At 45.4% G+C, this 21,832-nt stretch overlaps 2 protein-coding genes across 3 annotated transcripts; one reads left to right on the top strand and one right to left on the bottom strand.

The window, feature by feature from the left end:
- The first annotated feature begins 97 nt into the window (after nt 1-97).
- Nucleotides 98-7,289, top strand: atg13 (ATG13 autophagy related 13 homolog (S. cerevisiae)). Of its 2 annotated transcripts, XM_085798672.1 has the most exons (18): nt 98-266; nt 882-962; nt 1,108-1,188; nt 1,302-1,421; nt 1,604-1,650; nt 2,040-2,180; nt 2,311-2,351; nt 2,475-2,571; nt 2,701-2,808; nt 3,101-3,194; nt 3,381-3,479; nt 3,829-3,912; nt 4,269-4,375; nt 4,760-4,904; nt 4,995-5,072; nt 5,185-5,292; nt 5,393-5,521; nt 6,097-7,289. In XM_085798672.1, the coding sequence occupies exons 2-18, from the start codon at nt 894-896 to the stop codon at nt 6,172-6,174; spliced, it is 1,626 nt and encodes a 541-aa protein (XP_085654798.1). In that variant the 5' UTR covers nt 98-266; nt 882-893; the 3' UTR covers nt 6,175-7,289. The 2 variants fall into 2 exon arrangements, with proteins under 2 accessions (XP_085654798.1, XP_085654806.1); XM_085798680.1 differs by lacking the exon at nt 3,381-3,479.
- Nucleotides 7,290-8,269: 980 nt separating this feature from the next.
- On the bottom strand, nt 8,270-18,990 carry ipo5 (importin 5). The gene is made up of 26 exons (XM_085798692.1): nt 18,804-18,990; nt 16,427-16,507; nt 15,568-15,760; nt 15,353-15,455; nt 15,164-15,260; nt 14,975-15,079; nt 14,095-14,217; nt 13,885-14,005; nt 13,713-13,800; nt 13,474-13,580; nt 13,271-13,395; nt 13,090-13,179; nt 12,790-12,963; nt 12,470-12,688; nt 12,278-12,361; nt 12,049-12,181; nt 11,808-11,929; nt 11,620-11,716; nt 11,332-11,504; nt 11,128-11,239; nt 10,711-10,766; nt 10,491-10,613; nt 10,173-10,392; nt 9,854-10,082; nt 9,625-9,766; nt 8,270-9,542 (listed from the first exon to the last, which is right to left on the bottom strand). The coding sequence occupies exons 1-26, from the start codon at nt 18,879-18,881 to the stop codon at nt 9,456-9,458; spliced, it is 3,282 nt and encodes a 1,093-aa protein (XP_085654818.1). The 5' UTR covers nt 18,882-18,990; the 3' UTR covers nt 8,270-9,455.
- Between the last annotated feature and the right edge of the window lie 2,842 nt (nt 18,991-21,832).

The following is a 21,832-nucleotide window of genomic DNA, read 5'->3' as shown; positions in this document are numbered from 1 at the left end:
CCTCGAAAATATGTTTTATTGTTTTTGCTTAACTATATATTTTAAATACCTTTATCACTACAATCTACGAAAGTGCCTTTGCGAAACTGCTGCTACACAAACACGTCGACATGGAGAAAATAAACAGAGCTGCTGTTGACGTTGTGTTTAATCTGAAATGGGCGTTTAAACGTTTGTGAAAGGCGTCGTTTCAAGTTACATTTGAGAACTTGTCTTCTTAATTTTATATTTTTTATCGTAGCTACATTGTGAAGGGAAAAGCTCATGTAAGTTTTGCTGTTTTTGTGGTGAAATTGAAGTGCGTCGTATTCAGCTAGCTAGCTAGCTGACGTCGCTGGTTGCCCACTGAGTCACAGAAACTCCGCTTCACTGTTTTGAAACGAAAACGTGGAGAAATTACCACTGAAACTGCGATATTTTAGCATTTTAATGTAATAGCTGGTGTATTATACAGTATAAGGTGGCTGTCAGTGTCCAACACGACGTCTAGATCTGTGCAAATTCATGTCAACGTGGAGGCCTCACTTGCTCGTGGAGCTATAATAACAACTGAACTTGTCATGTTAATGCTAAATACTGTTCGTTTGGGTCTAAACTATATCATTAATCTTAAAAAGTTATCGAGCTATTTGTGGAATGAGTGAATTTATGCTGTGAAATGACACAGTTATTGCAGTCTACTTGTGTTTATCACAGGTGATTTTAATCTGAGGTAATAGAGTTTGAATCCATCTTCAAAACAGTCTTGTGCTCATATTTCTAATGCAATTTTTTAGTTTTCACACCTGAAATTGGTTTACAATCATGTGCAATTTTTTAGTTTTCACACCTGAAATTGGTTTACAATCAGGTTTTTTGTGCTCTGTCCGTTAAAATTGCAGGGTTGTGTCAACATGGACAGTGACCTAAGTCCTCAGGATAAAAAAGACCTGGACAAGTTCATTAAGTTCTTTGCCTTGAAGGTAAGCGGCTTTGATGATGATCGTTGTCCATGTGTGTGTGCAGATAAACGTGAGTGTCATTGTGGCTCTGGCTGGCCCTGTCAGCAGTTTTTTTGTGTGTGAAGTGTTTATAATAACAGTTTGGTTTCCTATGTGTTTTTTCTAGACTGTTCAGGTGATAGTCCAAGCCCGCCTTGGAGAGAAAATATGCACTCGTTCTTCCTCATCACCTACAGGCTCCGACTGGGTAAACTAATTCCTCAAATCAAACAATGTCACTTATTTTTCTGCAGATTTTTTTATTTTATCTGTAGCTTGTTTTGACTGTTGGTCTTTTTTTTTGCATTTTGCATTTTGCAGTTTAACTTGGCCATCAAAGACATCCCAGAGGTGACTCATGAAGCCAAGAAGGCGCTGGCGGGTCAGCTTCCGGGCATCGGACGCTCCATGTGTGTGGAGATCTCCCTGAAGACGTCAGAGGTATAAACCTTGTGTTATCTGCTGCTTCTGTTTTCTGCTCATGTAAAATAACATCTTCACCAAACTTTCTGCAGTGACAATCTGTGTTCATCTATTCCTTTATAGAAACCAAGATACTGTGATTTGTTTAGTCCCAGTTTTCTGTTCCTCTTGTCATATTGTCTGTTTTCTGCCCCACTCAGGGCGACTCAATGGAGTTGGAGACGTGGTGTCTGGAGATGAATGAAAAGTGAGTGGGTTTAACTTTGTAATTGTTGAATTATCCACACGGTTAAAGAATAATGTTAACGCCAGGACTTCAGCTGTAATGTAATCAGTTGCCGAAATATAATACCATTGCTATACTTGTTACTAAATCATAAGCAGAGCTTGTGATGAGTGCGTGGGTCCTGCAACTGTGAAAAAGCATCAGTCTAATGCCCACGCTGTATGTACAGTTTGTGTGTGAGTGAAATTTAATGCGGTATAAATAACACTGCACAGTGAACAGCTTTGGCAAGCGAACATCAGCAGTGTTGAGTCATAAATGGCTTCTCTGTTTCGGTGACATTTTTGGCCTTTTATCACGTTTCCAAAGAGCTGTCACAATGTAGGTTGTGTTGTGCGTTTGTGTTGCAGGTGCGATAAGGACATCAAGGTGTCGTATACAGTGTACAACCGTCTGTCTGTCCTTCTGAAGTCTCTGCTGGCCATCACCAGAGTAACACCCGCCTACAAGCTGTCCAGAAAGCAGGGACATGACTATGTTATATTATACAGGTGTGTGTGGATTCTCTGTGTTATTAAACGGCACATTTTTCCTCCTTACTGGCAAGTTACACCGACTTTATTTTGCATTTTGATGACTGATCAGTCCAGTCGCCTCAGTGTCTTGTTTCTGTCTTTCCAGGATCTACTTCGGGGAAGTCCAGCTGGGTGGATTAGGGGAAGGTAACTGTAAACTCAGCGTCTTGAATCGCTGACAGCATGTTTTTAAAGCCACCAGCCACCAGTTATCACAGTGACGTATACCTTTTTACCTTTTACCGAGTTTTCTTTCTGTTTATTTTTAAGGTTTTCAGACGGTGCGTGTTGGTGTTGTCGGCACCCCTGTTGGCACAGTCACACTTTCATGTGCCTACCGCACCAACCTGGCATTCATGTCTAACAGGTAACTAACAAACAAAATCTAAACCAAGATCGTGCTCTTACAGAAGACATTATTATTTTCTTATTTTAACTAGAAAAACCATTTGTTTGTATCACTACATGTAATAAAACATGTTTTGGTCCTCTGCAGGCAGTTTGAGCGGTCACCTCCGATCATGGGGATCATTGTAGATCACTTTGTGGATCCCCCCGGCAGCAATCTGCGTCCTGTAAATGTCGGACACCCCTGCAACTACAGGTAGCTATGGAAGGCTCTGCGAGTTAAATTATCTGTCCACAACTCCCACCTCAAGAAGACAGTGCTGCAATTGAGTTTCAGTCTGACCACAAACAATAGAGAGCTGTTAGGTGATGTAATTGCATCATCTGGAAGTCACAGGGTGCATTCTTTAAACATATGACTCCACTGGAACAGAATGAGGAAACATTTTTATTAGAACTGGTTTAAAAGTGTAAATCTAAGACTCTGATCTGTTCACCTCTGCATGATGTTTATGCACCTGAGTGTTAATGTCTATATGTGTGTCCAGAGCTCCAGATGAGGACGACGGAGGACTATTTGCAGGAGTTCAGGATTCACAGGAGGTCTGCACCACCTCCTTCTCCACCTCCCCTCCCTCTCAGGTAGAACTCACTTCACTGGCCGTCGCTGTCTGTTGTTGATCTTGTGACTTCTTCTTTCCATTTTCATACCTGTATTTCATTTCACTTTCTCTTTTTCTCTCTTTGTCTGTTTTCTTTCCTGTTGTCCTTTTATTGTACGTTTATCCGTATGTGTGCGTGCGTGCGTGCGTGTCTGCATAATCTCAGTGTGTGTGCACGCTGAGTCCGTCTCCCTCTAAACTGTCTAAGCCCCTCCCCTTGGACAGTCTGCAGCTTCCAGTGGCTCCTGGACTTGTCACTCACACTGTGAGTCTGCACCGGTCACTGTGAGAGTGTGACTGTGTGTGAGACAGCCTCAGTAGCTCTTTTGTTCCCTCAGATTTCTCTTCTGTTTTGGTGTGTGTGTGTGTGTTGCTCTTTGGTGTGTCAGAGTTGCATCAGAGAGTTTTTCTTTTTACCATCATCTCCTTTGACTGTGTTTGAGGTTTCATCACTTACTTAAGCACAAAGCTTTGTAGCTTCAGTTTGCGGCTCTTCACGATAGTAGCTTCATCCTGATCTTTTATCACCTTCCATCCCAGTAGAAACCCACATCAACCTGAAATCCTTCATGTTTAGTGATTAACATTAACTTCTTGTCTCTGTCTCGCTCCAGCTGTACGCCTCCAGGATGTCCTATCAGCCTACAGCTCTAGCAGGAGCTGCTGATCTCTGTCATCCCACCTCCAATCAAAACCAGGTGCTGAGCCGTCACCAATCACTTCATTTCTGTAGCCAGTGATCTGATTGTATATGCTAATAGATGTAAAACTAAGGAAATCAGAACAGACAGATTACAAAGATTTGCCCAAATGTTAATTTAGACATTTAGACTCCATCACAAAATTCTCGGATTTTTTCACTATTTAACCAGATTTATTGGATCTTCATTCAAAATGTTGATGTATAAAACACAAATATAAACTCTATTATCATTAAAACAAAGAATAAAAACACTGTTATGCACATAGTTTTTGTGATACAGTGTGATTAGCTGATGCAGCTTCTTCTTCTCAGTTAATCCACTATAACTCTGTCCGTGTTCTTCCCCTTCAGATGTTGCATCCTGGGAAGGAGGGCGGGGTTGTGTTGGTTCCTGCTCATCCTCCGCACGGAGCAGATGCACATCTGGCAGAACACCCCCCCAACACACCTGGCAGCAGGTAAATCTCTTCAGCATCTAGCATTCACTTCAGCAGCATTTACAGACACCAACCTTCCTGTCTATATTCTGAAGGTTTCTACAGAGGGGTTTGTTGATATATTATTCAAAGCCAGATTTATACAACATTTTATTCCTAAAAACATGCCGAAATTTGTTTTTTTTTTAGAACTGGCGACAGTATTTTCTCATTTACAGAGTGATACAAAGAGATATTGAAATTATGAAAGTGGCTTTGTCCATTGTTCAGATTTTGGTTCTGGAAATGTATGCAGATTAGCACATATTTCATTAGATATTGCCTCATTTACATATTTAAACATACAATTTGAGCCCTTAAACTTTTGATCTGTGTCTAATCTTTATTTCTCTGTCCTCTTCCCAGTGGTGGTGATGATGATGGTCTGGCGCAGAGCGCAGACGGAAGGAGGGAGGAAGGGAGGAGGAGCGTCTCTCCCTCCGACCCCGTGGAGTCGCTCAACGCGTTTACAAGGAAAGTCGGAGCCTTCGTCAATAAACCCAACACACAGGTGATCTGAACGTCTCTGAACTGAAGTCACACATCGATTTAATAGAAGAGAGCTGGGTTTGTAACACCGTCTGTGTGTGTGTGTGTGTAGATAACAGCCGCCAGTCTGGACCTGCCGTTTGCTGCATTTGCTCCTCGAGGCCTGGACCCAGAGGAGAACGACCCCATGGTAAAAACTGATAGGATACGATAGATACATAGAAACATCTGGCAGATTAGATCACAAGCTTGATGCACTTAGGGAGATTTTTAAATAAGTGTGTGTGTGTGTGTTTGTACAGGTGCAGCCTCCAGACTCTCCCACCTGCCCGTCCCCCCTGCAGGCCAGCCTTCACTCTCAGGGCTCAGAAGGATCGGGGCAGCAGGACGACTTTGTCATGGTCGACTTTGTACGTACTCCTCCTCTGCACAGGTTTTCATTCTCCTCGTTCAACGATGGAGAAGATGTTTTGTTTTATGTTGACACTCTGTCTGTCGTCTCCTCTGCAGCGACCCGCCTTCTCCAAGGACGACTTGTTGCCGATGGACTTGGGCACCTTCTACAGAGAGTTTCAGAACCCTCCACAACTGGCCAGCCTCTCACTGCACATCAGCTCCCAGTCGATGGCTGACGACCTGGTGAGGCGTTGGTTTCTCTATCTTTACACTGCATGGTTCAACCAGCCCAATTCTGATTGTTTCCTCTCAAGTGGCCCAAATCGGATCCTTTGTTATATGTGGAAATAAATCAGATGCAAATCAGATATCTGCCGATACGTCTGCAGTCTAAACAGACAGATCGGATCTTTCCTGGCAATGCATGCCGTACGTCATCAATACTAACATGAATTCTCTTGCCCACACGTTTCACTGAACCTCTGTAGCCTGTGATTGACATGTGGGGCTGACCTGGACGACCGAAACACCAGATTTCGTCTGTAACACTTTGTAAACAGTGACTCGTTGGATATACGTAAACTCTGAGCACCAGACTCACCTTTGTTTATAATTATTATTTGAATTTTACAAGCAGGTGTAAATGCAGATATCAGATATGGGTCACTTCTGATAGAACGTCAGTCAAACAAATTGTATATAGGCAACAAATCAGAATTGGGCTTCAAGGCCTGTAGTGTAAAGACAGCCTTAGTGAAGTCTGTCTTCGTTGTGTGACTCAGATCGTTCTAACTGTGATTTCTGTTTTCCCTCTGCAGGATTCGCTGCCGGAGAAACTGGCCGTCTATGAGAAAAACATTGACGAGTTTGACGCTTTCGTGGATATGCTCCAGTAGAGGAAGAGGACGACGACAACAATGCAGGAAAAAGACTGTGAAGGGAGAAAAAGAAAGAAAGAGTGAAAGGTAGAGGCGGACTGGAGACTGTGTAGTTGTTTGTCCTGTGAGAAACACTCAGACTAAATCACCAAGTTTTAATGTGAAGCTCCTCATTTCTGACATTCTTCCTGTTTAGCACGCTCACCTCGCTTGTACGCCAGCTTGTACAGATAGTCCTCTCCACTGTAAATACTGTATTATTTCCTCTGACACTGGTACTCCCCTCCACCCTCCCTCCGATCTGATCTGCTAGTGTTAACGCATCCATGTGGCACGCAGCTGCTCTCGTCATCAGTGTTTAACCAGACAACCATGAGGGTTTCTCTGTCACTTCACTCAGCCGTAGCTTTCGTTAACTGTAGTTCACTGAATCTCCCACCAATGCCGCAAGTTTCCTTCAAATCCAAGCCGAAGGTGAAAGAGGAGTGAGCTTATTCGGAAACTTTAAAAAAAAGAAAACATCTTGAAAGAGCCAGACAGACCTGCCAGAGAAAATTGCACTCGGCCGTACACTACAGTGGAAGATCGTCTGGTGTCCAAAAATGTCCCGCTTCACACAGTTGACAGTTTCAACAGCAACTTGGATTAAAAAAAAAGAAGCGTCTCATTAATTTGCCCTGGCCAGATGTTCCCAGCTGGACTGTGGATTTAAACTGCCAACTTCAATGTCAACAAATGGGCCCAATTGAATTTACAGCAGCCCGTATGTGTAGAGAAAACACACATATTTCACAGTGAGTCAAGTTGTTGCCAACTAGTACACTTGGCTACAAATCAATGCAGCAGCCCGTCAGTAAATCCCAATTTCATGAAGATCACAATGGCACCAAATAATAAACCGTCAACATCTTCATGAGGATGGGATTTATTACAGGACGGTTGGATTCGTTCTAGCCTCCTGAGTAACTCAAGTCTGTACGACGTGCATATGTATATTTTTGCGTTTTGTAAAGGTGGGATAAACGTTTCCAGTTCATCCACGACTGTTCTGGTTTGGTTGAAAGCTTTAATTTAAACATTTGTTGTTGGTCTCTAGGTGTCCTAATAAAAACACGGCTGCTCTGTTGAAACAACTCATGTCGTCTCGGGTGATCGGATCGCATTTACCAGGCACAGCGCTGCCAATAACACACCACACACACATAAACACACACATCTGCTCCACTTTACTCAAGTCAAATGTTAATTTCAACTCTGTAGCTTTTTGGGAATTAATTCATGATGTGCAGCAGGTGTGTGCAAATCTGTTTCCCCTCTAATTAGTGTTAACAGACCAACTTTAGATTTATCCTGCACCACTGAAGGTCACACTCACAGTGAATGGGTCATCTCTTCTTTATTCAACCTCTACAAATACAAAACTAAAAGTCTAGTCACTTTTAGGCAGCTCCTTCCATTTTTGTGCATGCACCTTAAAGGGCATTTCCAGTCGTAATCAATGTTTACCTCAGATATCAGGTCACATGATCAGTTCATTTCATACCATCCATACTCCCAACTGCAGCATGTGGACGTTTTTGCTTTACAATTAAATTAAATCAAAATTCGGACTTACCGCGGCTTCCGCATTGTTCCTTTCCTGAGGCGTTTTGTTCTCTGACCCGGAAAGGAACAATGCAGAAGCTGCAGTAAGTCCGAATTTTGATTTAACTTATTGTAAACATTGTAACTAATTTTAAAAATGTAAATGATGGTCAAAAGGACGTTACTTGCGACCACAGAACAATTTTAAAATTAGTCCGGAGCCCATTAATGAACATTTAAAAAAAACGATAGATTCTTGAACAAAAATGAATATAAACGTCCACATGCTGCTGTTGGGAGTATGGATGGTATGAACTGAACTGATCATAGGTGACCTGACATGAGGTAAACGTTGATTACGACTGGAAATGCCCTTTAATTTGGCCTCCCAGGCTCTGGTATATGTATTTTGAGTTGAGCTAGCTGTTGCTAATCAAATGCAGCACCTGTGAGAATGAATTCATTTCCCAAAAATGTACAGATTAGTTTGGGTGGGTAAATAAATGAATAAATCAAACTCATTTTCAATCAATTCTCAAATGGAATTTTATTGTTTGCTATTTTCTGAGTTCCATCACATACCTGCAGGACTGCAAAGGATTCGAAACCATAAAGTTTTTAAGAGTATGGTAGCACGCATTTAACGAATAGTCTACAATTCATGTTCCTCCAACTCGTCAACACGGTTGTGAAGCTGTGACCTCTGCACTTCTTCTCCGGGGAGCCCCTTAAACCCTTCGCTTTAAAGGGGGTGGGAGGAGGAGGAGGGGCGGGGGGGCTGAGAACCGTTAAACATTTCACCATCATCATCATCATCATCATCATCTTCCTGTGAACAGCTGCTTGAAAGGCTATGGAGGAAAAAAAAATGCTAAAAAAAAAAATCAATGTCAACCCTTCCCAGACGACGATGATGTAAATTCCCTAACTATTTAAATTTCCTAGAGTTAGCCACTTAACATGCCGTTTTGAAACGCACCCCTCTGTGAAGCTGTGGCAGACAGATGCTGTTTCCCTCCCCCTCCCCTCCCTCCCCAGGTAACACTGGGAACATGGAACGAAAATAAAAGAAATAAAATAAAAATACAAAAAGAGAAAAAAAATAAAGAAATTCACAGGAGACAGGCAGTGATTGCCCAGTGACAGTGTGCATTTTCACCTCATTCAATTGCTCAGTCCACCAGAATGTCCTGTCCCCCATTTCTCCCCCCCACCCCACTATGACGGCCCCCCCTCTGAGCCTGACTGTCCAATGAGTTTGTGTTGGGCTACGTGGAGAATGAGTCCCCTCTGGGCACGGCGAGACGAAGTCAAACGTCGGGGATCGGGGTTGGAAAACAAAAAAAGATTGAGGACTGTGATGAGACGGGGGACGACGGAGACATTCCTGTTCCCACTTCCTTGGATAGAGGGTGAAAAGTCTTTGAGGTGGATGGCCAATGTCCTCCATTGTCATAAATATCCAACCTGCTCCCCCCAGTCGGCTGAATGTAGGTGGAGATATATAATAGTAGGGGTGTGGGGGGGTGATCATGAGGGTGTGGGTGGGTGAAGCCGGCGTCCATACACACTACAGATCAGAGCAGGAGGAGGAGGAGGAGGAAGAAGAGGGAGTGTATGGAGGAGATCCAGGAGCTCGACTTTTCTTCATGGGCTTTTTAAAGAGCGGGGAGGTAACGGGTGGGTGGGTGGGTAGGGGGTTGGGGGGTTCAGGTTCAGGCAGTGTTCAGTAGGTCCTGTATGGCTTTCTGCTGCGTCTCGTTCAGTGTCGATACACACTGTGTCCATAATCCTCCCGACACCTGAAAGAGCAAAAAGTGGTCAGCGTTGAAACACACAAGTTGATTCGTCCAAACCCAGATGATGATGTTTCCCTGGACTCACCTGTACTTGACGGATGACATTTGCGAGCCGTTTGCTGCAGGCGTCTTCGCTCTTGACCGATTCGTTTGCAACACCGTCTGCGATGATGAGGAAAATTTTGGGAAGGTTGGCGTTGTCTGGCCCGAGGACGATGGGGTTGTTGCTGCGGAGAGAAGACAACGGTCAGCAAAAGAAAGAAATTAAAAAACAACAACACAGTAAATGAGGAAAAATGAAGCGGCCGTTCTACCTCTCGATGAGGTCGCACAGGAAATCGAACGTGTGGACGGCCTCCTCTTTGTCCTCGTTGAGCGGTAGCCAGCTGAGCCAGTGGGGGAGGATCTCGTTGACGTTGACGCACTCCGGTCTGAACCTCATGACCTTTCCCACGGCGGAGATGCAGTTCTCTGTGGCGTTGACGTTTTCCTTGGAGCGCGAGTCGGCTGCCTGGATGACTCTGACCAGTAGGGGGATGGCCTCTGCAACAGTTGAACAAAGACACTCCAGTTATCACTTAAAAAAAAGCAATAATCTGTCAATCATCATCATCATCATCGAGCAGGTCGTACCTGTGCAGAATGGGCGGTAGCTCTCTCCTCCATACTGAGCCATGACGCCGACACCGTAGGCGGCGGCCTGCCGGACCTCGGGGCTCGTGTCACACAGCGACTGCAGCATCGGCCGCAGGAAATACTCTGCGTATTTGAAGGAGGAGGGGCTGCAGTGCTCCACCACGTCGTCGAAGATGCACAGACCCCACTGCCTGTCTGCCCACGGCCTGTTGGGGCACTGAGCACAAGCAGGACCGACACGTTAAGTTACCGCCGCTGACCCCTCGTCACCCATTTTTTCTCACCAGCAGATATTTTTACGGATCGTTAACTCACTATTAGCTGGACGATGAGCTGCAGCAGCTGCTCGAACCACGGCAGCACCTTCTCCTTGTAACTACTGAACACTGAGTGCAGGATGTCGGACACTTTGGTCAGGATGTACACATCATTCTCATCCTGGGGCGGAAAAAAAACAACAAAAAAAAGTGAGGCTCAGTCGTTACATCATCATCAGGTTTCCATATGTGCTTTAACACCTATATTAAAATAATACCTCATCTTGTAGTGTTTCCTCCACCTGCTCATCGTAGTCTTCATCCTGTCTCTTGGCTGTGAAAAACAAAGTGAGGATCTTTTGTCATTACCAACCCATACAAACTTATTTATATTCACATGCATGTGCACATCATGGGTCTGTACATGCATGTGTATATTATTTAAACTTATTTTATGTTACTTTTGTTGTTCTTCTTTGCTTGGATACATAATATATTATCTAATTTGTGAAAGGATTTCCTGAAAAAAGAGGGGTAGACAACATAAGCTTCTTTCTGCCCCCTTTCATTCAGGAGTTTTTTTTCTTTAATCGTTTTATTTTCTTTTTTTCAATGAAATAAGTAAATAAACAAAAACAGGAAGACAGTGTTGTCATCAGGCTGCATCAAGCTGTTTCCATGGGACGAAGCCTCACCCTGTCTGAGCTCCTGGTTCTTGAAGTGCTCCTCCAGTTTTCCCTTCAGGATGCCACCCAGCTCCTCGAAATGCTCGTTGTTCAGACACCCATCGCCCATCAGCTCAATGCACTGGAACAGGAAACACAAACTCCCATCAGTCAGTCAGATCAGAAAACGGTTCAACATTCACATTTCAAAAAGAGGCTTTAACGCTGCGTTACCTTGGCAAAAGAGTGCATGATTTCCGACAGGACGTCTGAGTCTGGCTCGGTGCCGATGGCCTTGATGAGAGCGTCGCACATGAAGTGCCACATCTGGGTGAGGTACTCTGGCCCCCGGACCCGAGCGCACTCCAGCAGCAGGGGCATGGACTCAGCTGCCGCCACCCTGACACGTGAGGCGGTTAAGGAAAATACAACAAGACTGGGGCTCCGATGATTGATTATTGCTTGTTTAAAGTAAGAATAATAATTATATATTGAGTTGTCGGACAATAAAGGAAAGGATATCATCGTGGAAGTAAAACTTGAGTAGAGGAACCATCAGCTTCACCACCTGCTCCGTGTACTCCACAAAACCTTCCTTCAGCTCTTTGGCATAACACACCTGCAAAACAAAAACAAACGTTTTACTACCACGGCTGAACACCGATAACGACATCCAGTAATAAACGTTGATTCTGTGCTCGTCTGCTCACCAGCATCTGACAGGCGGTGGCCTTCTCCTCGAGGCCGGCCGTCTTGATGCCAAAACTCTGCTGGTCTCCCAGGTTGACAAACTCCCAGCCGTCGTCCTCAGATATGTTCTCCATGTCCTGGGCTACCAGACAGAAATTAAACCTCTCAAACACGGCATCTTTCATCTCGTTAGAACAGAGAGCCTGTCTTTCTCTTTAAAGCACTAGGTGAGCGTCTGAAAGCCACTGCTGTGTTGCTTACTGTCGAGGAGGGCGACCTCGGGCTTGATGGATGCCGTCTTCATCAAAGGGCCCATCACCACAGGCAGATACTGCTGGAACTCCTTCCCCAGGATCTTGCACATCCTGGCCCAGGCTGAGATCATGTACGAGATCTGAACCGTGCAGAGAGAAAAAAAACGTGAGGTTCACTACACAGGAATAGAAATAGATAGAAATCCAGGTAGTTCAACAGATGTCTTGAGTTGTACCTGAGGGTCATCGTCTTCCAGGTCGTTGAAGTCTGTCTGGGTTTTGAGGAGCAGCTGCATGACGGCCGAGGCGTCTGGCATGAACTAGCGACAGAACAGAGAAGGAACAGGTGTGAGCATAGGTGAAGTGAAGCAGGTGGGTGTAGCGAGATGCGACAGTTTGATCACACGCCGCTGCAGCAGCGGACGCACCTTCTCCTTGCCCACAGCCAGGCCGATGAGGCTGATGCACTCGATGGTCTTGCCGCGAAGCAGACGCAGCTCCTTCTGCACCGCGTTCTCCACGATGTGTTTGAGCGAGGACATGAACAGGTCGTAGTACGGCACGAACTTCTCCTCGGCGGTGTCGGCCACCGAGGCGATGGAGGTCACCACCTGCTCCAGGACCAGTTTGGTGCCCTTTTGGATCAACTGCGTAGAGAGAGGAGGAGGAGGAGGAGGATCAATTTAAAACGCCCCTAGTGTGTGTGTGCCAATCAAATACACCTGGCTGTGATCAATAATATCCGTACCTCCTGCAGCTTAGCAACCATGATGACGTGAAGGTGCTGCACCAAGCTGTCCAGATACGGGATGAGCAGCGATTTGGGACAGTCCTCTGTGAAGTTGATGAGGGCTGCGGCGGCATGCGCCTGCACCCGAGGGTTGCTCTGGTCTTCCATGGTCTGAAGCAGGGCGGAGATCACCTAGAGGGGAGACGGATACGGTTTCAAGTTAATGTGGATGATAGATAATGAAGGATGATCTAAAATTATCACTTCATTAGCGAGTGAAAAAACATGCAGGTACCAGGAAACAACCACTTTAAATACCTTATCGTGGAATTTCTTTTGGAAGGTCGGTGCGAAGTCTGTGGCCATTTGTCCAATGGCATTGCAGGCAGCGTAACGGACCCTCGGGTGCTGAGGAGGGGAAAAGGAAAAGCCAAAATCAAAACCACCATACAACAACCGACCAGTTAAAGGTAATGAATCTATAGGTTGTGTTTCTTACGGGGTCGGAGCAGAAGAGGAGAACAAAGCTGACGATCTCCTGGAGGATGGCTTCCATCTGCTGGTGGCAGCCCTCGCCGATGGCCGACAGCGCCATCAGCCCAGCGTGGCGGTATTTCCAGTCAGCTGGAGTCAAACACACTCGGTTAATTCTAATGCAAATTTTAAGAAATTACAAAAACTTTTATATAATAGTTCGCTTACGGTTCTGCAGCATCTGCATGATGTGTTGTTTGATCATGGGCAAGATGATCTTTCCTCCCAAACCACAGGCAATTCTGTCCAGAGCGCTCTCTCCAGCCACAGCGTTACTGGGGGAGGAGGAAGGGGGGGGTGACCAGAAAGAAATCACTCTCTATGCTTTAAAATGTCCTGATGTTTTTTTAAGAAGTTGAAGGAATCAGACAAAAGTCAAACTCCCGGTGTGACGGTCGGGGCCTTACCTGTCGAAGTCATCATCCTCCAGCTCATCGGCCATGGCCCACTCGTCGTCATCCTCGAGGTCCACCATCATAGCCAGCATCTGGGGCACTGAAGACACAACGACACAACGGTCAAACCTCTTTGTTTCCCAGCAGGGGGAACTAAAAGTGAAGTTTCAGCCCCCCCTCTCACCGCTCTGAGCCACGATGGCGGTGTGTTTCCTCAGCATGGCGGCTGCCGTCTCGGATAAAGTGACGATGACCTCCAGCGCCAACTGCCTCTGCATGTTCGTCAGGTTGGTGTCCGCACACAGCTGAGGAGGCGAGGACAGACATGAGCCGACGTTCACACGTTTGTTTTCAGCTTCATATCTATCGAGAACGTGGAGCCGCTCCGACTCACCTTCAGACAGAGCTGCAGCGTGGCCTCCAGGTTGGGCCTCAGGTATTTGGGTGCCGTGTCTGCGATTTCCACCAGGGACTTGAGCACAGAGTCGTCTGCCTGGTAGCAGGAGTCGTTCACCGCCTGATCAAACAGAAGGTGACGTAAGCGTTGCAGCTATGCTCACTTGGCCGTGGCAACCTGCTAATGCTGAATTTATTCTGCAGCTACGATGTGAGGGATTAACTTCCAACTCCATCCTTATGAGTCACTGACAAAAACTCACCCAACTCTGTTGCAATAGAGCTTAGTGCAGCCTTTATAGCTATTGTGAAATGTTGATACATTGGACACCCTAAATCCTATAATCTAGACTGATGCCCTACTGTCTCGTAGTGAAAAACATCTTGCATCTTAAGTAATAAAATAATAATTTTGCTGGGGGGGAGGAGCAGCTACTGCTCCTGTGTGTTCAATTTGAGCCAACTTCCTTATTCGTTCTGCAATCTTTACAGAGCCTAACAAGGACTCAGGCGTCTCGCTGAAGAAGCTGCAAATAAGCGCTGCTGCTGCTTTTACTTTGAAGTTCCAGCCTCTGTTTGCAGAGGACCGGCCATATTTACTCTCCACATACTGAGTTTAGATCAGCGTCAACACAATATGCACAGAAATGAGATCCACATTAAAGCAAGCGCTGTGAATCAGAGCAACTCAACAGGCCGTTGTTTTAACTTGGACCCATTAGCGTGGACGAGCTGACGTTATCTAATGCATGTATATCAGATGAGATCGATAATGGGTCTCTCAGGGGGATTAATTTTTACAGGCTGCTTAAAAGCCATTACTGGTACAAAAGGATTATATGCAGGCACCAAGCTCGACACTTGTCATGGCGTCTCACCTGCAGGATTCCCGGCAGCAGGTCGGCAAAGTGCTTCAGCAGAGCCGAGTTGCTCTCGTTGGACAGGACGAAGGACGCTGCCGCCCGAGCCGCCAGGGTACGAATCTGTGGGAGGATAATCATTTTTAGTGATGAAACAAAAACAGGAAGAGAAATCCAGACATGAACCACCCTGCTGCAACACCTCACCTGTGGGTTTGCCTGGTCCTGCATGCACTGGACGAGCATCCGTTTGATGACCTCCATGTAATGCTGCTGCTGGTTGCCGAAGATTCCTGGGAAGTTCCTGAAATAAAGCCAAAAGCGCATAAATCACCCGTTGTTCCACCTGAGGGAACAGAGCTGGAATCTGACTTCATCATCCGGGGGGGGGCTCACCAGAATATGTGCAGGGCGGCTTCTCGCAGGCCAACGTTGTCAGAGTTAACGGAGTCAAACAGGAACTTCAGCACCTCCGGCCACTGGTTACTCCCATCGTCATCTGGATAACAGCACACCACCATCATAAATCACTGTTCGACTTCACACAGCAACACTTTTTATCGTCATCGCTCTCAGTCAGAACACATTAGAGAAGCTCAGAGGGACGTTACCGATGAGGTTTCTGGAGAGCTCCGCTGCAATGTCGCAGACCTTCTTGCGGATGTTGGGCGAGGTCTCCTGCTGGATGCTGGTCAGCAGCTCTGTCTTGATGGCCGTCTGCATCTCCAGGGTCAGGCCCGGGTAGATCTCCTCGAAGGACGACGACAGCAGCCGCCGCAGCAGCACCGCCGCCATCTGTTTGACCTGAGCGGATTAAACACCGGTTAACATCAGGTCGCATTTCGCCGCCATGCATGCGCCCTGACAGCAATAAGTGTCACTGGATATTACAGCTGCTGCCTTGTGTGTTTGCAATGAGCAGGAACGACCGATCAGACTGGTTTTTATTTTCTTTAATGGCCGCTGACTAACAAAACCTGCAGCATCCCAGAAAGGCCGAGTCACCCTCCCTGGGCCGAGCATTTCTCTGCCTGCTCCCGTTTCAAGGCTCTAAAAATATCGGCCTTGAGGTAAAGACAAGAAGAGGAAGTGTGAGGGACCAAGCAGCTGGTTGAGTTAAGAGTAAACAGAACTGCCCAAATGCCAAACCTGTGACTCATGAGTCTTGGTGTCAGGCTGTGGTACATGATGACAGACCGCATTCTCCAAATGCCGCCAATGTTGCACCTTTTCAACGCAAACATTTTGCAATTATGTGGACGTGATGCAACAACATGAACTTTGTCGTCCTTTAACCTAAAATGCTCTTCGTTCCTGATGTAACAATACTTCCTACCGAGGCCAGGGATGGAGCTTAGCAGGTGGTTGACATTTCTCCACCAGGATATCTCACAATAATTACAAGTCACAGACAAACTTGAAGAAAAAAAAAAGAAAAAAAGATGTGATTTAATGTGTGACTGTACGAACCTCCTCTGCAGCGGATGCATCTCTGATAGCCTGCAGCAAGAATGTGATCTTGTTCTGGCCGGGGATTGTGTCATAGGTCTCCTGCAAAAGAAAAATGAATGGACAGCGGTATGAGAAATGCCTGCAGACAGAATCACAGCAGATACCCATGAAGGATGGATCTCTTTACAGCGAGCGTCATGTTCGCTGTATTACAGTCAAAGAAATTGTATTGTATTTGTTTTTTTACACATGCCTGTTGTTTCACGCTGTAGCACATCTGAAGCCAACAGTGAGAGGAGTGTAACATGTAAATAAGGCTAAAATAAGCTCAGTAATGTGGGAGTCAGTCGTCTGGGCTTCATTTGAAAGCAGGAACGCTCTCTATTGTTGTGTTAATAATATACTGATAACAGAGCAGCAGCCACCCGGAGGCCCTCACACCCTCACCGGTTCAAGTCTGCATCCAATTAACAACCTAATTACAAATACACAGGGACAATTTCATGGGAGTAATCTGTTTTTTAAAAAAGGAACAAAGCAAAAAAAAAAAGGAAAAACAGCAGGAGGAATTCAAGTCATTTCTTGTGTCATGGCATCTCATGACATGAACGCTGTCTGCTGCTGCTGCTTCTTACTTGTTGTCACATGAGAAATGCAAACACACACGAGGCTCTGGGATGGATGGATGGCTGGATGGACGGAGCGTAACCTTGGTTGTGTGCTGGAGGTAAATAAATAATCTACGGCTTTGTTTATCACATGAAAAGGGGGCCGAGAGGAGCCCAGATGACACACCTACAGATGTAGCGATGAGGGAAAACCCAACCTTGAATGGATTTCCTCTGCGGTTTAAAGTGGACACATTTGCATTACAAATAACCAGGAGGGAGGGGTATCACTGTGGCAACAGTATGGTGGAGCACAGGATCTTATTACCAATCAAACACAGTGAAATCGAAACTGCACGGTCATATACCATGAGTGTTTTAGAGTGAGCAGCTATGACAAAACATGTAAATATAGATTACAGCCAGAGCTGCAGGAACAGTCAGCTGCTTTCTTGTGATTTTTATTATTGTCTGACATGAATGGAGCAGCCACACCTCATTTGTATCTATCAACTTCACATCTTTAAGACTGTTCACTTGTCAACCCTCCCTCCTGTTTCACATTGGGGGGTAAAACCAGGGGGTCAGCTGCTGCAAATGTCCAGTGGCTGCAGTCCAGTCATTAGCTGTTAAAATATGGGTTTACAGATGGATCAATTCCTATTATGTGTGTAAGACAGAAAGGGGAGAGTTTCTATAAAGGATGAATTCCAGTGAGCTTAGCATCGCGGCAGACAGTCTGTGTTTTATAAAGAAAAACGCTGACTGCCAGTGAGAGGGGAGGGGGTTGGTTGGTTGGTGGTGGAGGGGCTGTGATAAGATTCAACCACCTCATCCAAAAAGTCGGCGGCTGAAGAGAGAGAGGGGGGGACTGGGGGTAACAAAGCTTTGCCGCGACAAGAGGCTAATCATGGTGGTGGTGGGGAAAGTGAACAGGCCAGCTCGACTCATCCCAAACAAATCCTCAGGGAAACTAATCCAGTGAAGAGGGGATGACCCGAGACGAGCCTTTGTCGTGACGTGGCTGAAACTGAGATAAATCGCTTCAGGGGAAACCAGACCAAGACAAGGAAGACGAATAAGAGGAGGAGAGGAGGAAGACGGCGGCATGTTGCTGCTGCTGCATCTTACACTGACTTTCCCCCATCAGAAATGACTTGAGGCCATTGCATAAGTAGCGTTTCTGCTAAGACTGTTAGCCTGAATGAAACTACCCCTCCTAAACTCCACCTGTAATGTCGCCCACGGCATAAAGTCCCGTGTTATGTCCGTATTTAATTCCCAGGAGCTTCCTGTTTAATCTGTTATCACACACACACACACCGCTAGCCTGTCAGCTAATACAACTAGCAGCACTTAGCTTCATGCTACTTCCTGTACTCTGTCAGCTGTATAAATAAAGGATGTGAGGACCCGACAAACGGTTCCGATTCACTTTCATTTAGCCCGATTGACACGCATAAAAAAAAAACACGTGCTGTCACAGTTGGCCTCGCGCGCGTGTATGTGTGTGGATGTGCTCTGCGTTATAAACATGTAACTACGCAGCATCGTGGAGGGGGGTAGTTAGCCTTAGCTCAGACCAGAAGTACACGCTGTCGGCTCCACATCACACGTGGGCTCTCTCTGTCCACGAGCCCTGACGTGAGAGCTCAGTGCGCGCGCGGCCAAGGCTAACGGGCGGTTAGCTTCAGGCCGATATCTCTCTCTCTGTCTCTCTCTCTCAGTCTCTCTCTTTACACCGTCTCCCCCTAAATAACAGCTCCGTTTCCCGCGGCTTCACTCACCTCTGACTGTTTCCTGACGTTGTTGTCAGGGCTCATCAGGTTACCCAGCAAGAGGTAGAACTGCTGCTGTTCCGCCATTGCAGTGCGCGAGATCCAATCCCAAAAAAAAAGAGACCAGCCAGCCAGCCGGGTGGAGAAGGAGGAAGGGGGCGAAATGAGACCGGGTTGACCCTGCTTCGGTCACACAGCGCCGCCGTCACCCCATTGGTTCGCTTTATCAACCCTTCTCGCCGCTCATTGGACGACAAGTGCGCGCGTCATTGGCTCACATGGATCCTCGGCTCTGATTGGACGCGGCGCGACACAGGAAAGTGAATGTTGTTCCCATTAGCTAATAGTGAATCAGTAAAGCGCGGGAAATTACCGCACCGCTGGCTGCTTTGGAAAATACAAAACAACAAAACACAACAGGAGGAATTATCAATGGTGGCCAGTAACTAAGTACAGTTACTCATGTGCAGTACTCGAGTATCATGGAAAGGTACTTTTACGTTACTTTCCCATTCATGCACCACATTCAACTTGTGCGTTGCTGCATATCAAAGGTATACAGTAGGCTATGTTGCAGTCGTTACTCTATTACAAGATGATATTTCTCGTTACCTCACAGGTTTAGATTTTACTTATTCTATTTGAAAAAAATATAGAATTTAATCAGTATAACTAATTTAAAATACTCAGTCCTGGCTACTAAGTAAATATTGCATTACTTATAATGATCTACATTTAATAATGTAATTTTTTGAGTCACTTGACTTTAATTTCACTTTTCTAAGCTAGCCTACTTCTACTTACATAAGATGTATTATTTACTTATAAAGGAATTTCACACTGATATTTTTTCACAAGTAAAGAATATTTCTTCTACCAATATTGTTTATGGCTTCATAGAGAAACTAGTGTGAACATAAACTCATCTATAAAACTGTAGCTGAACAAGGCTACAGTCAGGGTTTGATAAATATTGAACTCATGTCACCCCCTGCTAAATGTTTGTTCATTAGTTGGATTCCCCCCCCCACGTTTGATTTATTGTGTCTTTTTTCTGAACATTTTAAAAACCACTAAAAACATGCTGCGTGTAACAAACTCCCTTCACCCAGGCAAAGCCAGGACATCCTTTACATTTTCTAAGCATTACATCACTGTTAAGAGATAAAATATCCTGACATACGTGCTTTCTTTGGCAGCATAAAACCAGGACAGAAATGATAGATATTCATTATTTATCATATAGATATTTTATGTTTTATATTGTAGCAAGGAGGAGGATGAAAGGAAGCAGGAGGTGACATCACTGGTAAGGAGGAGGAAGAGAGGTTAGAAATCAGACCACCTGGGAGAGTCTGGAAGGAGGGAAAATCAAACAAAGGAGAGACTGAAAGGAGGAAGGAGGTCTGAACACAAGAAGTGAGAACGAAAAGGAAAGGAGGAAAAGAGTTTAAAGTAAAAGTGAAAAAGGAACTGAATCCCTGGAGCAGGCGGATCTGTCACTGCTCGGACTCAGGCGTGGCTTTCTCTCCGGGTCGGAGGACATCCGTGTACCCCTGTATCAGCAGATAAGTTCCCCTTTACCCCCAAACTCTCCTGGCTTCTCCCTGTCTGACCTGAGAACTACTCCTGCTCTCTCTCTCTCCCCTACCTGAAACACACATACCCCATCTCCTACCTGCCCGGAACTGGATTCTCTTCCCCTCTCCCTCCCCCACACACCTACATGCACACTCCTATGAACTGAACTGAACTGAACAGAACTGTATTGCATTCACTCCCACACTCCCTATCCTTCCCCGGAACGGACTGGCCCCCTGAAGACTCAGATACAAGCCCCTGTCCCTCCCCACATACACACCTACGCTCATACATACCCTCTCTTGGACTTCATTTAAGCAGAGACTTTATTTAAGGAAACAGTCTGCATATTTACATTAATTTAAGTTCTGTGAATTGACTGTTTTACCTTCTGATTTATCCTGCTTGATCTGATTAACCCGTTAAACTGTTTTGATGATGCTGATGATGATGATATTGATGGCTGTCTGATTGAAAATAAGACTCTTTACCAGCCTTAACCTCCTTGAGTTTGATGTGTTTGATTTTGGTTGATTATGTGATGTGACTTGTGTAGCAGGGAAGCAAGCTGCTGGGTTTTCTCTCCCTTTTGAATTAATCGTTTAAAATAGAAATCATAATATAAAAGTGACAGTTTGAATGAACTATTCTGCTGTCTGGCGCCCAACCTTTTATTCTATTTAGGGAGAGGCTTCTACGCTACAATATGATCAAAATCAAGTGATGTGAGGTTTAACCCTCGTGGTGTTTGACCACATTTGTCCACTAGATGGCAGCCAAGCTTTATGCAGTGATTAATTCCAAGTTTCTTCCTGCCAATGAAGTCATTTGTATGTTTGTGGGTCAGATAGGCCATCACACAGCTGCAGCAGAACTAAAAGACCACACAGACCTAATACATGTGAGTAAATATTTGCTTTTGTCTATTTTTTTTCTATCTATATCAGTGGCATTTCCAGTTGTGCATTTTTGATCCATTTTTACCACAGCCCCCAGGTTTCAGTGGAAAACAACATTTATTTTAACAGGTTTTTCATGTTAAGTCAGTACATCACACACTTACATTGACACTGACATGAACTCCAGATAGAAGACAAATCAGAAAAAAAACACGTTATACTTATCTCTAATAATAAATCATATCCGATTTTGTCTCCTAGGTTCATTTTTCAACGTGATATAGATTAGTGTCAGACATATAATAACAGGAAAGGGCCTGGATTTTGGTCTACACCTGATCTCTCTCACATGACCCCCCTCGTGTATCTGCAGACCCAACTGTGTCATATAATGCGCGTGTAGGTTTTGTGTGCTGGAAATAACCACACACAGTCCCAGGTGAACTTGCAGGGCACTTACAACTCCTCTTTGATGCATTCATATCTGTCTTATTCCTTGAGCTGTTTACTGTTGAATGGTCGTGGTTGTGTCCTGACAGCTCCCCTACTGGTGTGAGT

Source organism: Trachurus japonicus, chromosome 2 (genome assembly GCF_045865225.1).
Source record: "Trachurus japonicus isolate A0001 chromosome 2, Traja_1.0".
NCBI classification, from domain to species: domain Eukaryota; kingdom Metazoa; phylum Chordata; class Actinopteri; order Carangiformes; family Carangidae; genus Trachurus; species Trachurus japonicus.
This window is presented reverse-complemented; position numbering and strand designations above follow the sequence as displayed.

What these genes read in the sequence shown, in the direction of transcription:
- ipo5 (XM_085798692.1), bottom strand. Translation starts at nt 18,881, where the DNA reads ATGGCGGAACAGCAGCAGTTCTACCTCTTGCTGGGTAACCTGATGAGC. An exon ending in AGGACCAGGCAAACCCACAG is followed by an intron (nt 15,080 to 15,163) that starts GTGAGGTGTTGC and finishes ATCCTCCCACAG; the next exon opens with ATTCGTACCCTGGCGGCTCG. An exon ending in TGGCTGTGGGCAAGGAGAAG is followed by an intron (nt 12,362 to 12,469) that starts GTGCGTCCGCTG and finishes TTCTGTCGCTAG; the next exon opens with TTCATGCCAGACGCCTCGGC.
- atg13 (XM_085798672.1), top strand. Translation starts at nt 894, where the DNA reads ATGGACAGTGACCTAAGTCCTCAGGATAAAAAAGACCTGGACAAGTTC. An exon ending in TTAAGTTCTTTGCCTTGAAG is followed by an intron (nt 963 to 1,107) that starts GTAAGCGGCTTT and finishes TGTTTTTTCTAG; the next exon opens with ACTGTTCAGGTGATAGTCCA. An exon ending in CTGGCATTCATGTCTAACAG is followed by an intron (nt 2,572 to 2,700) that starts GTAACTAACAAA and finishes GGTCCTCTGCAG; the next exon opens with GCAGTTTGAGCGGTCACCTC.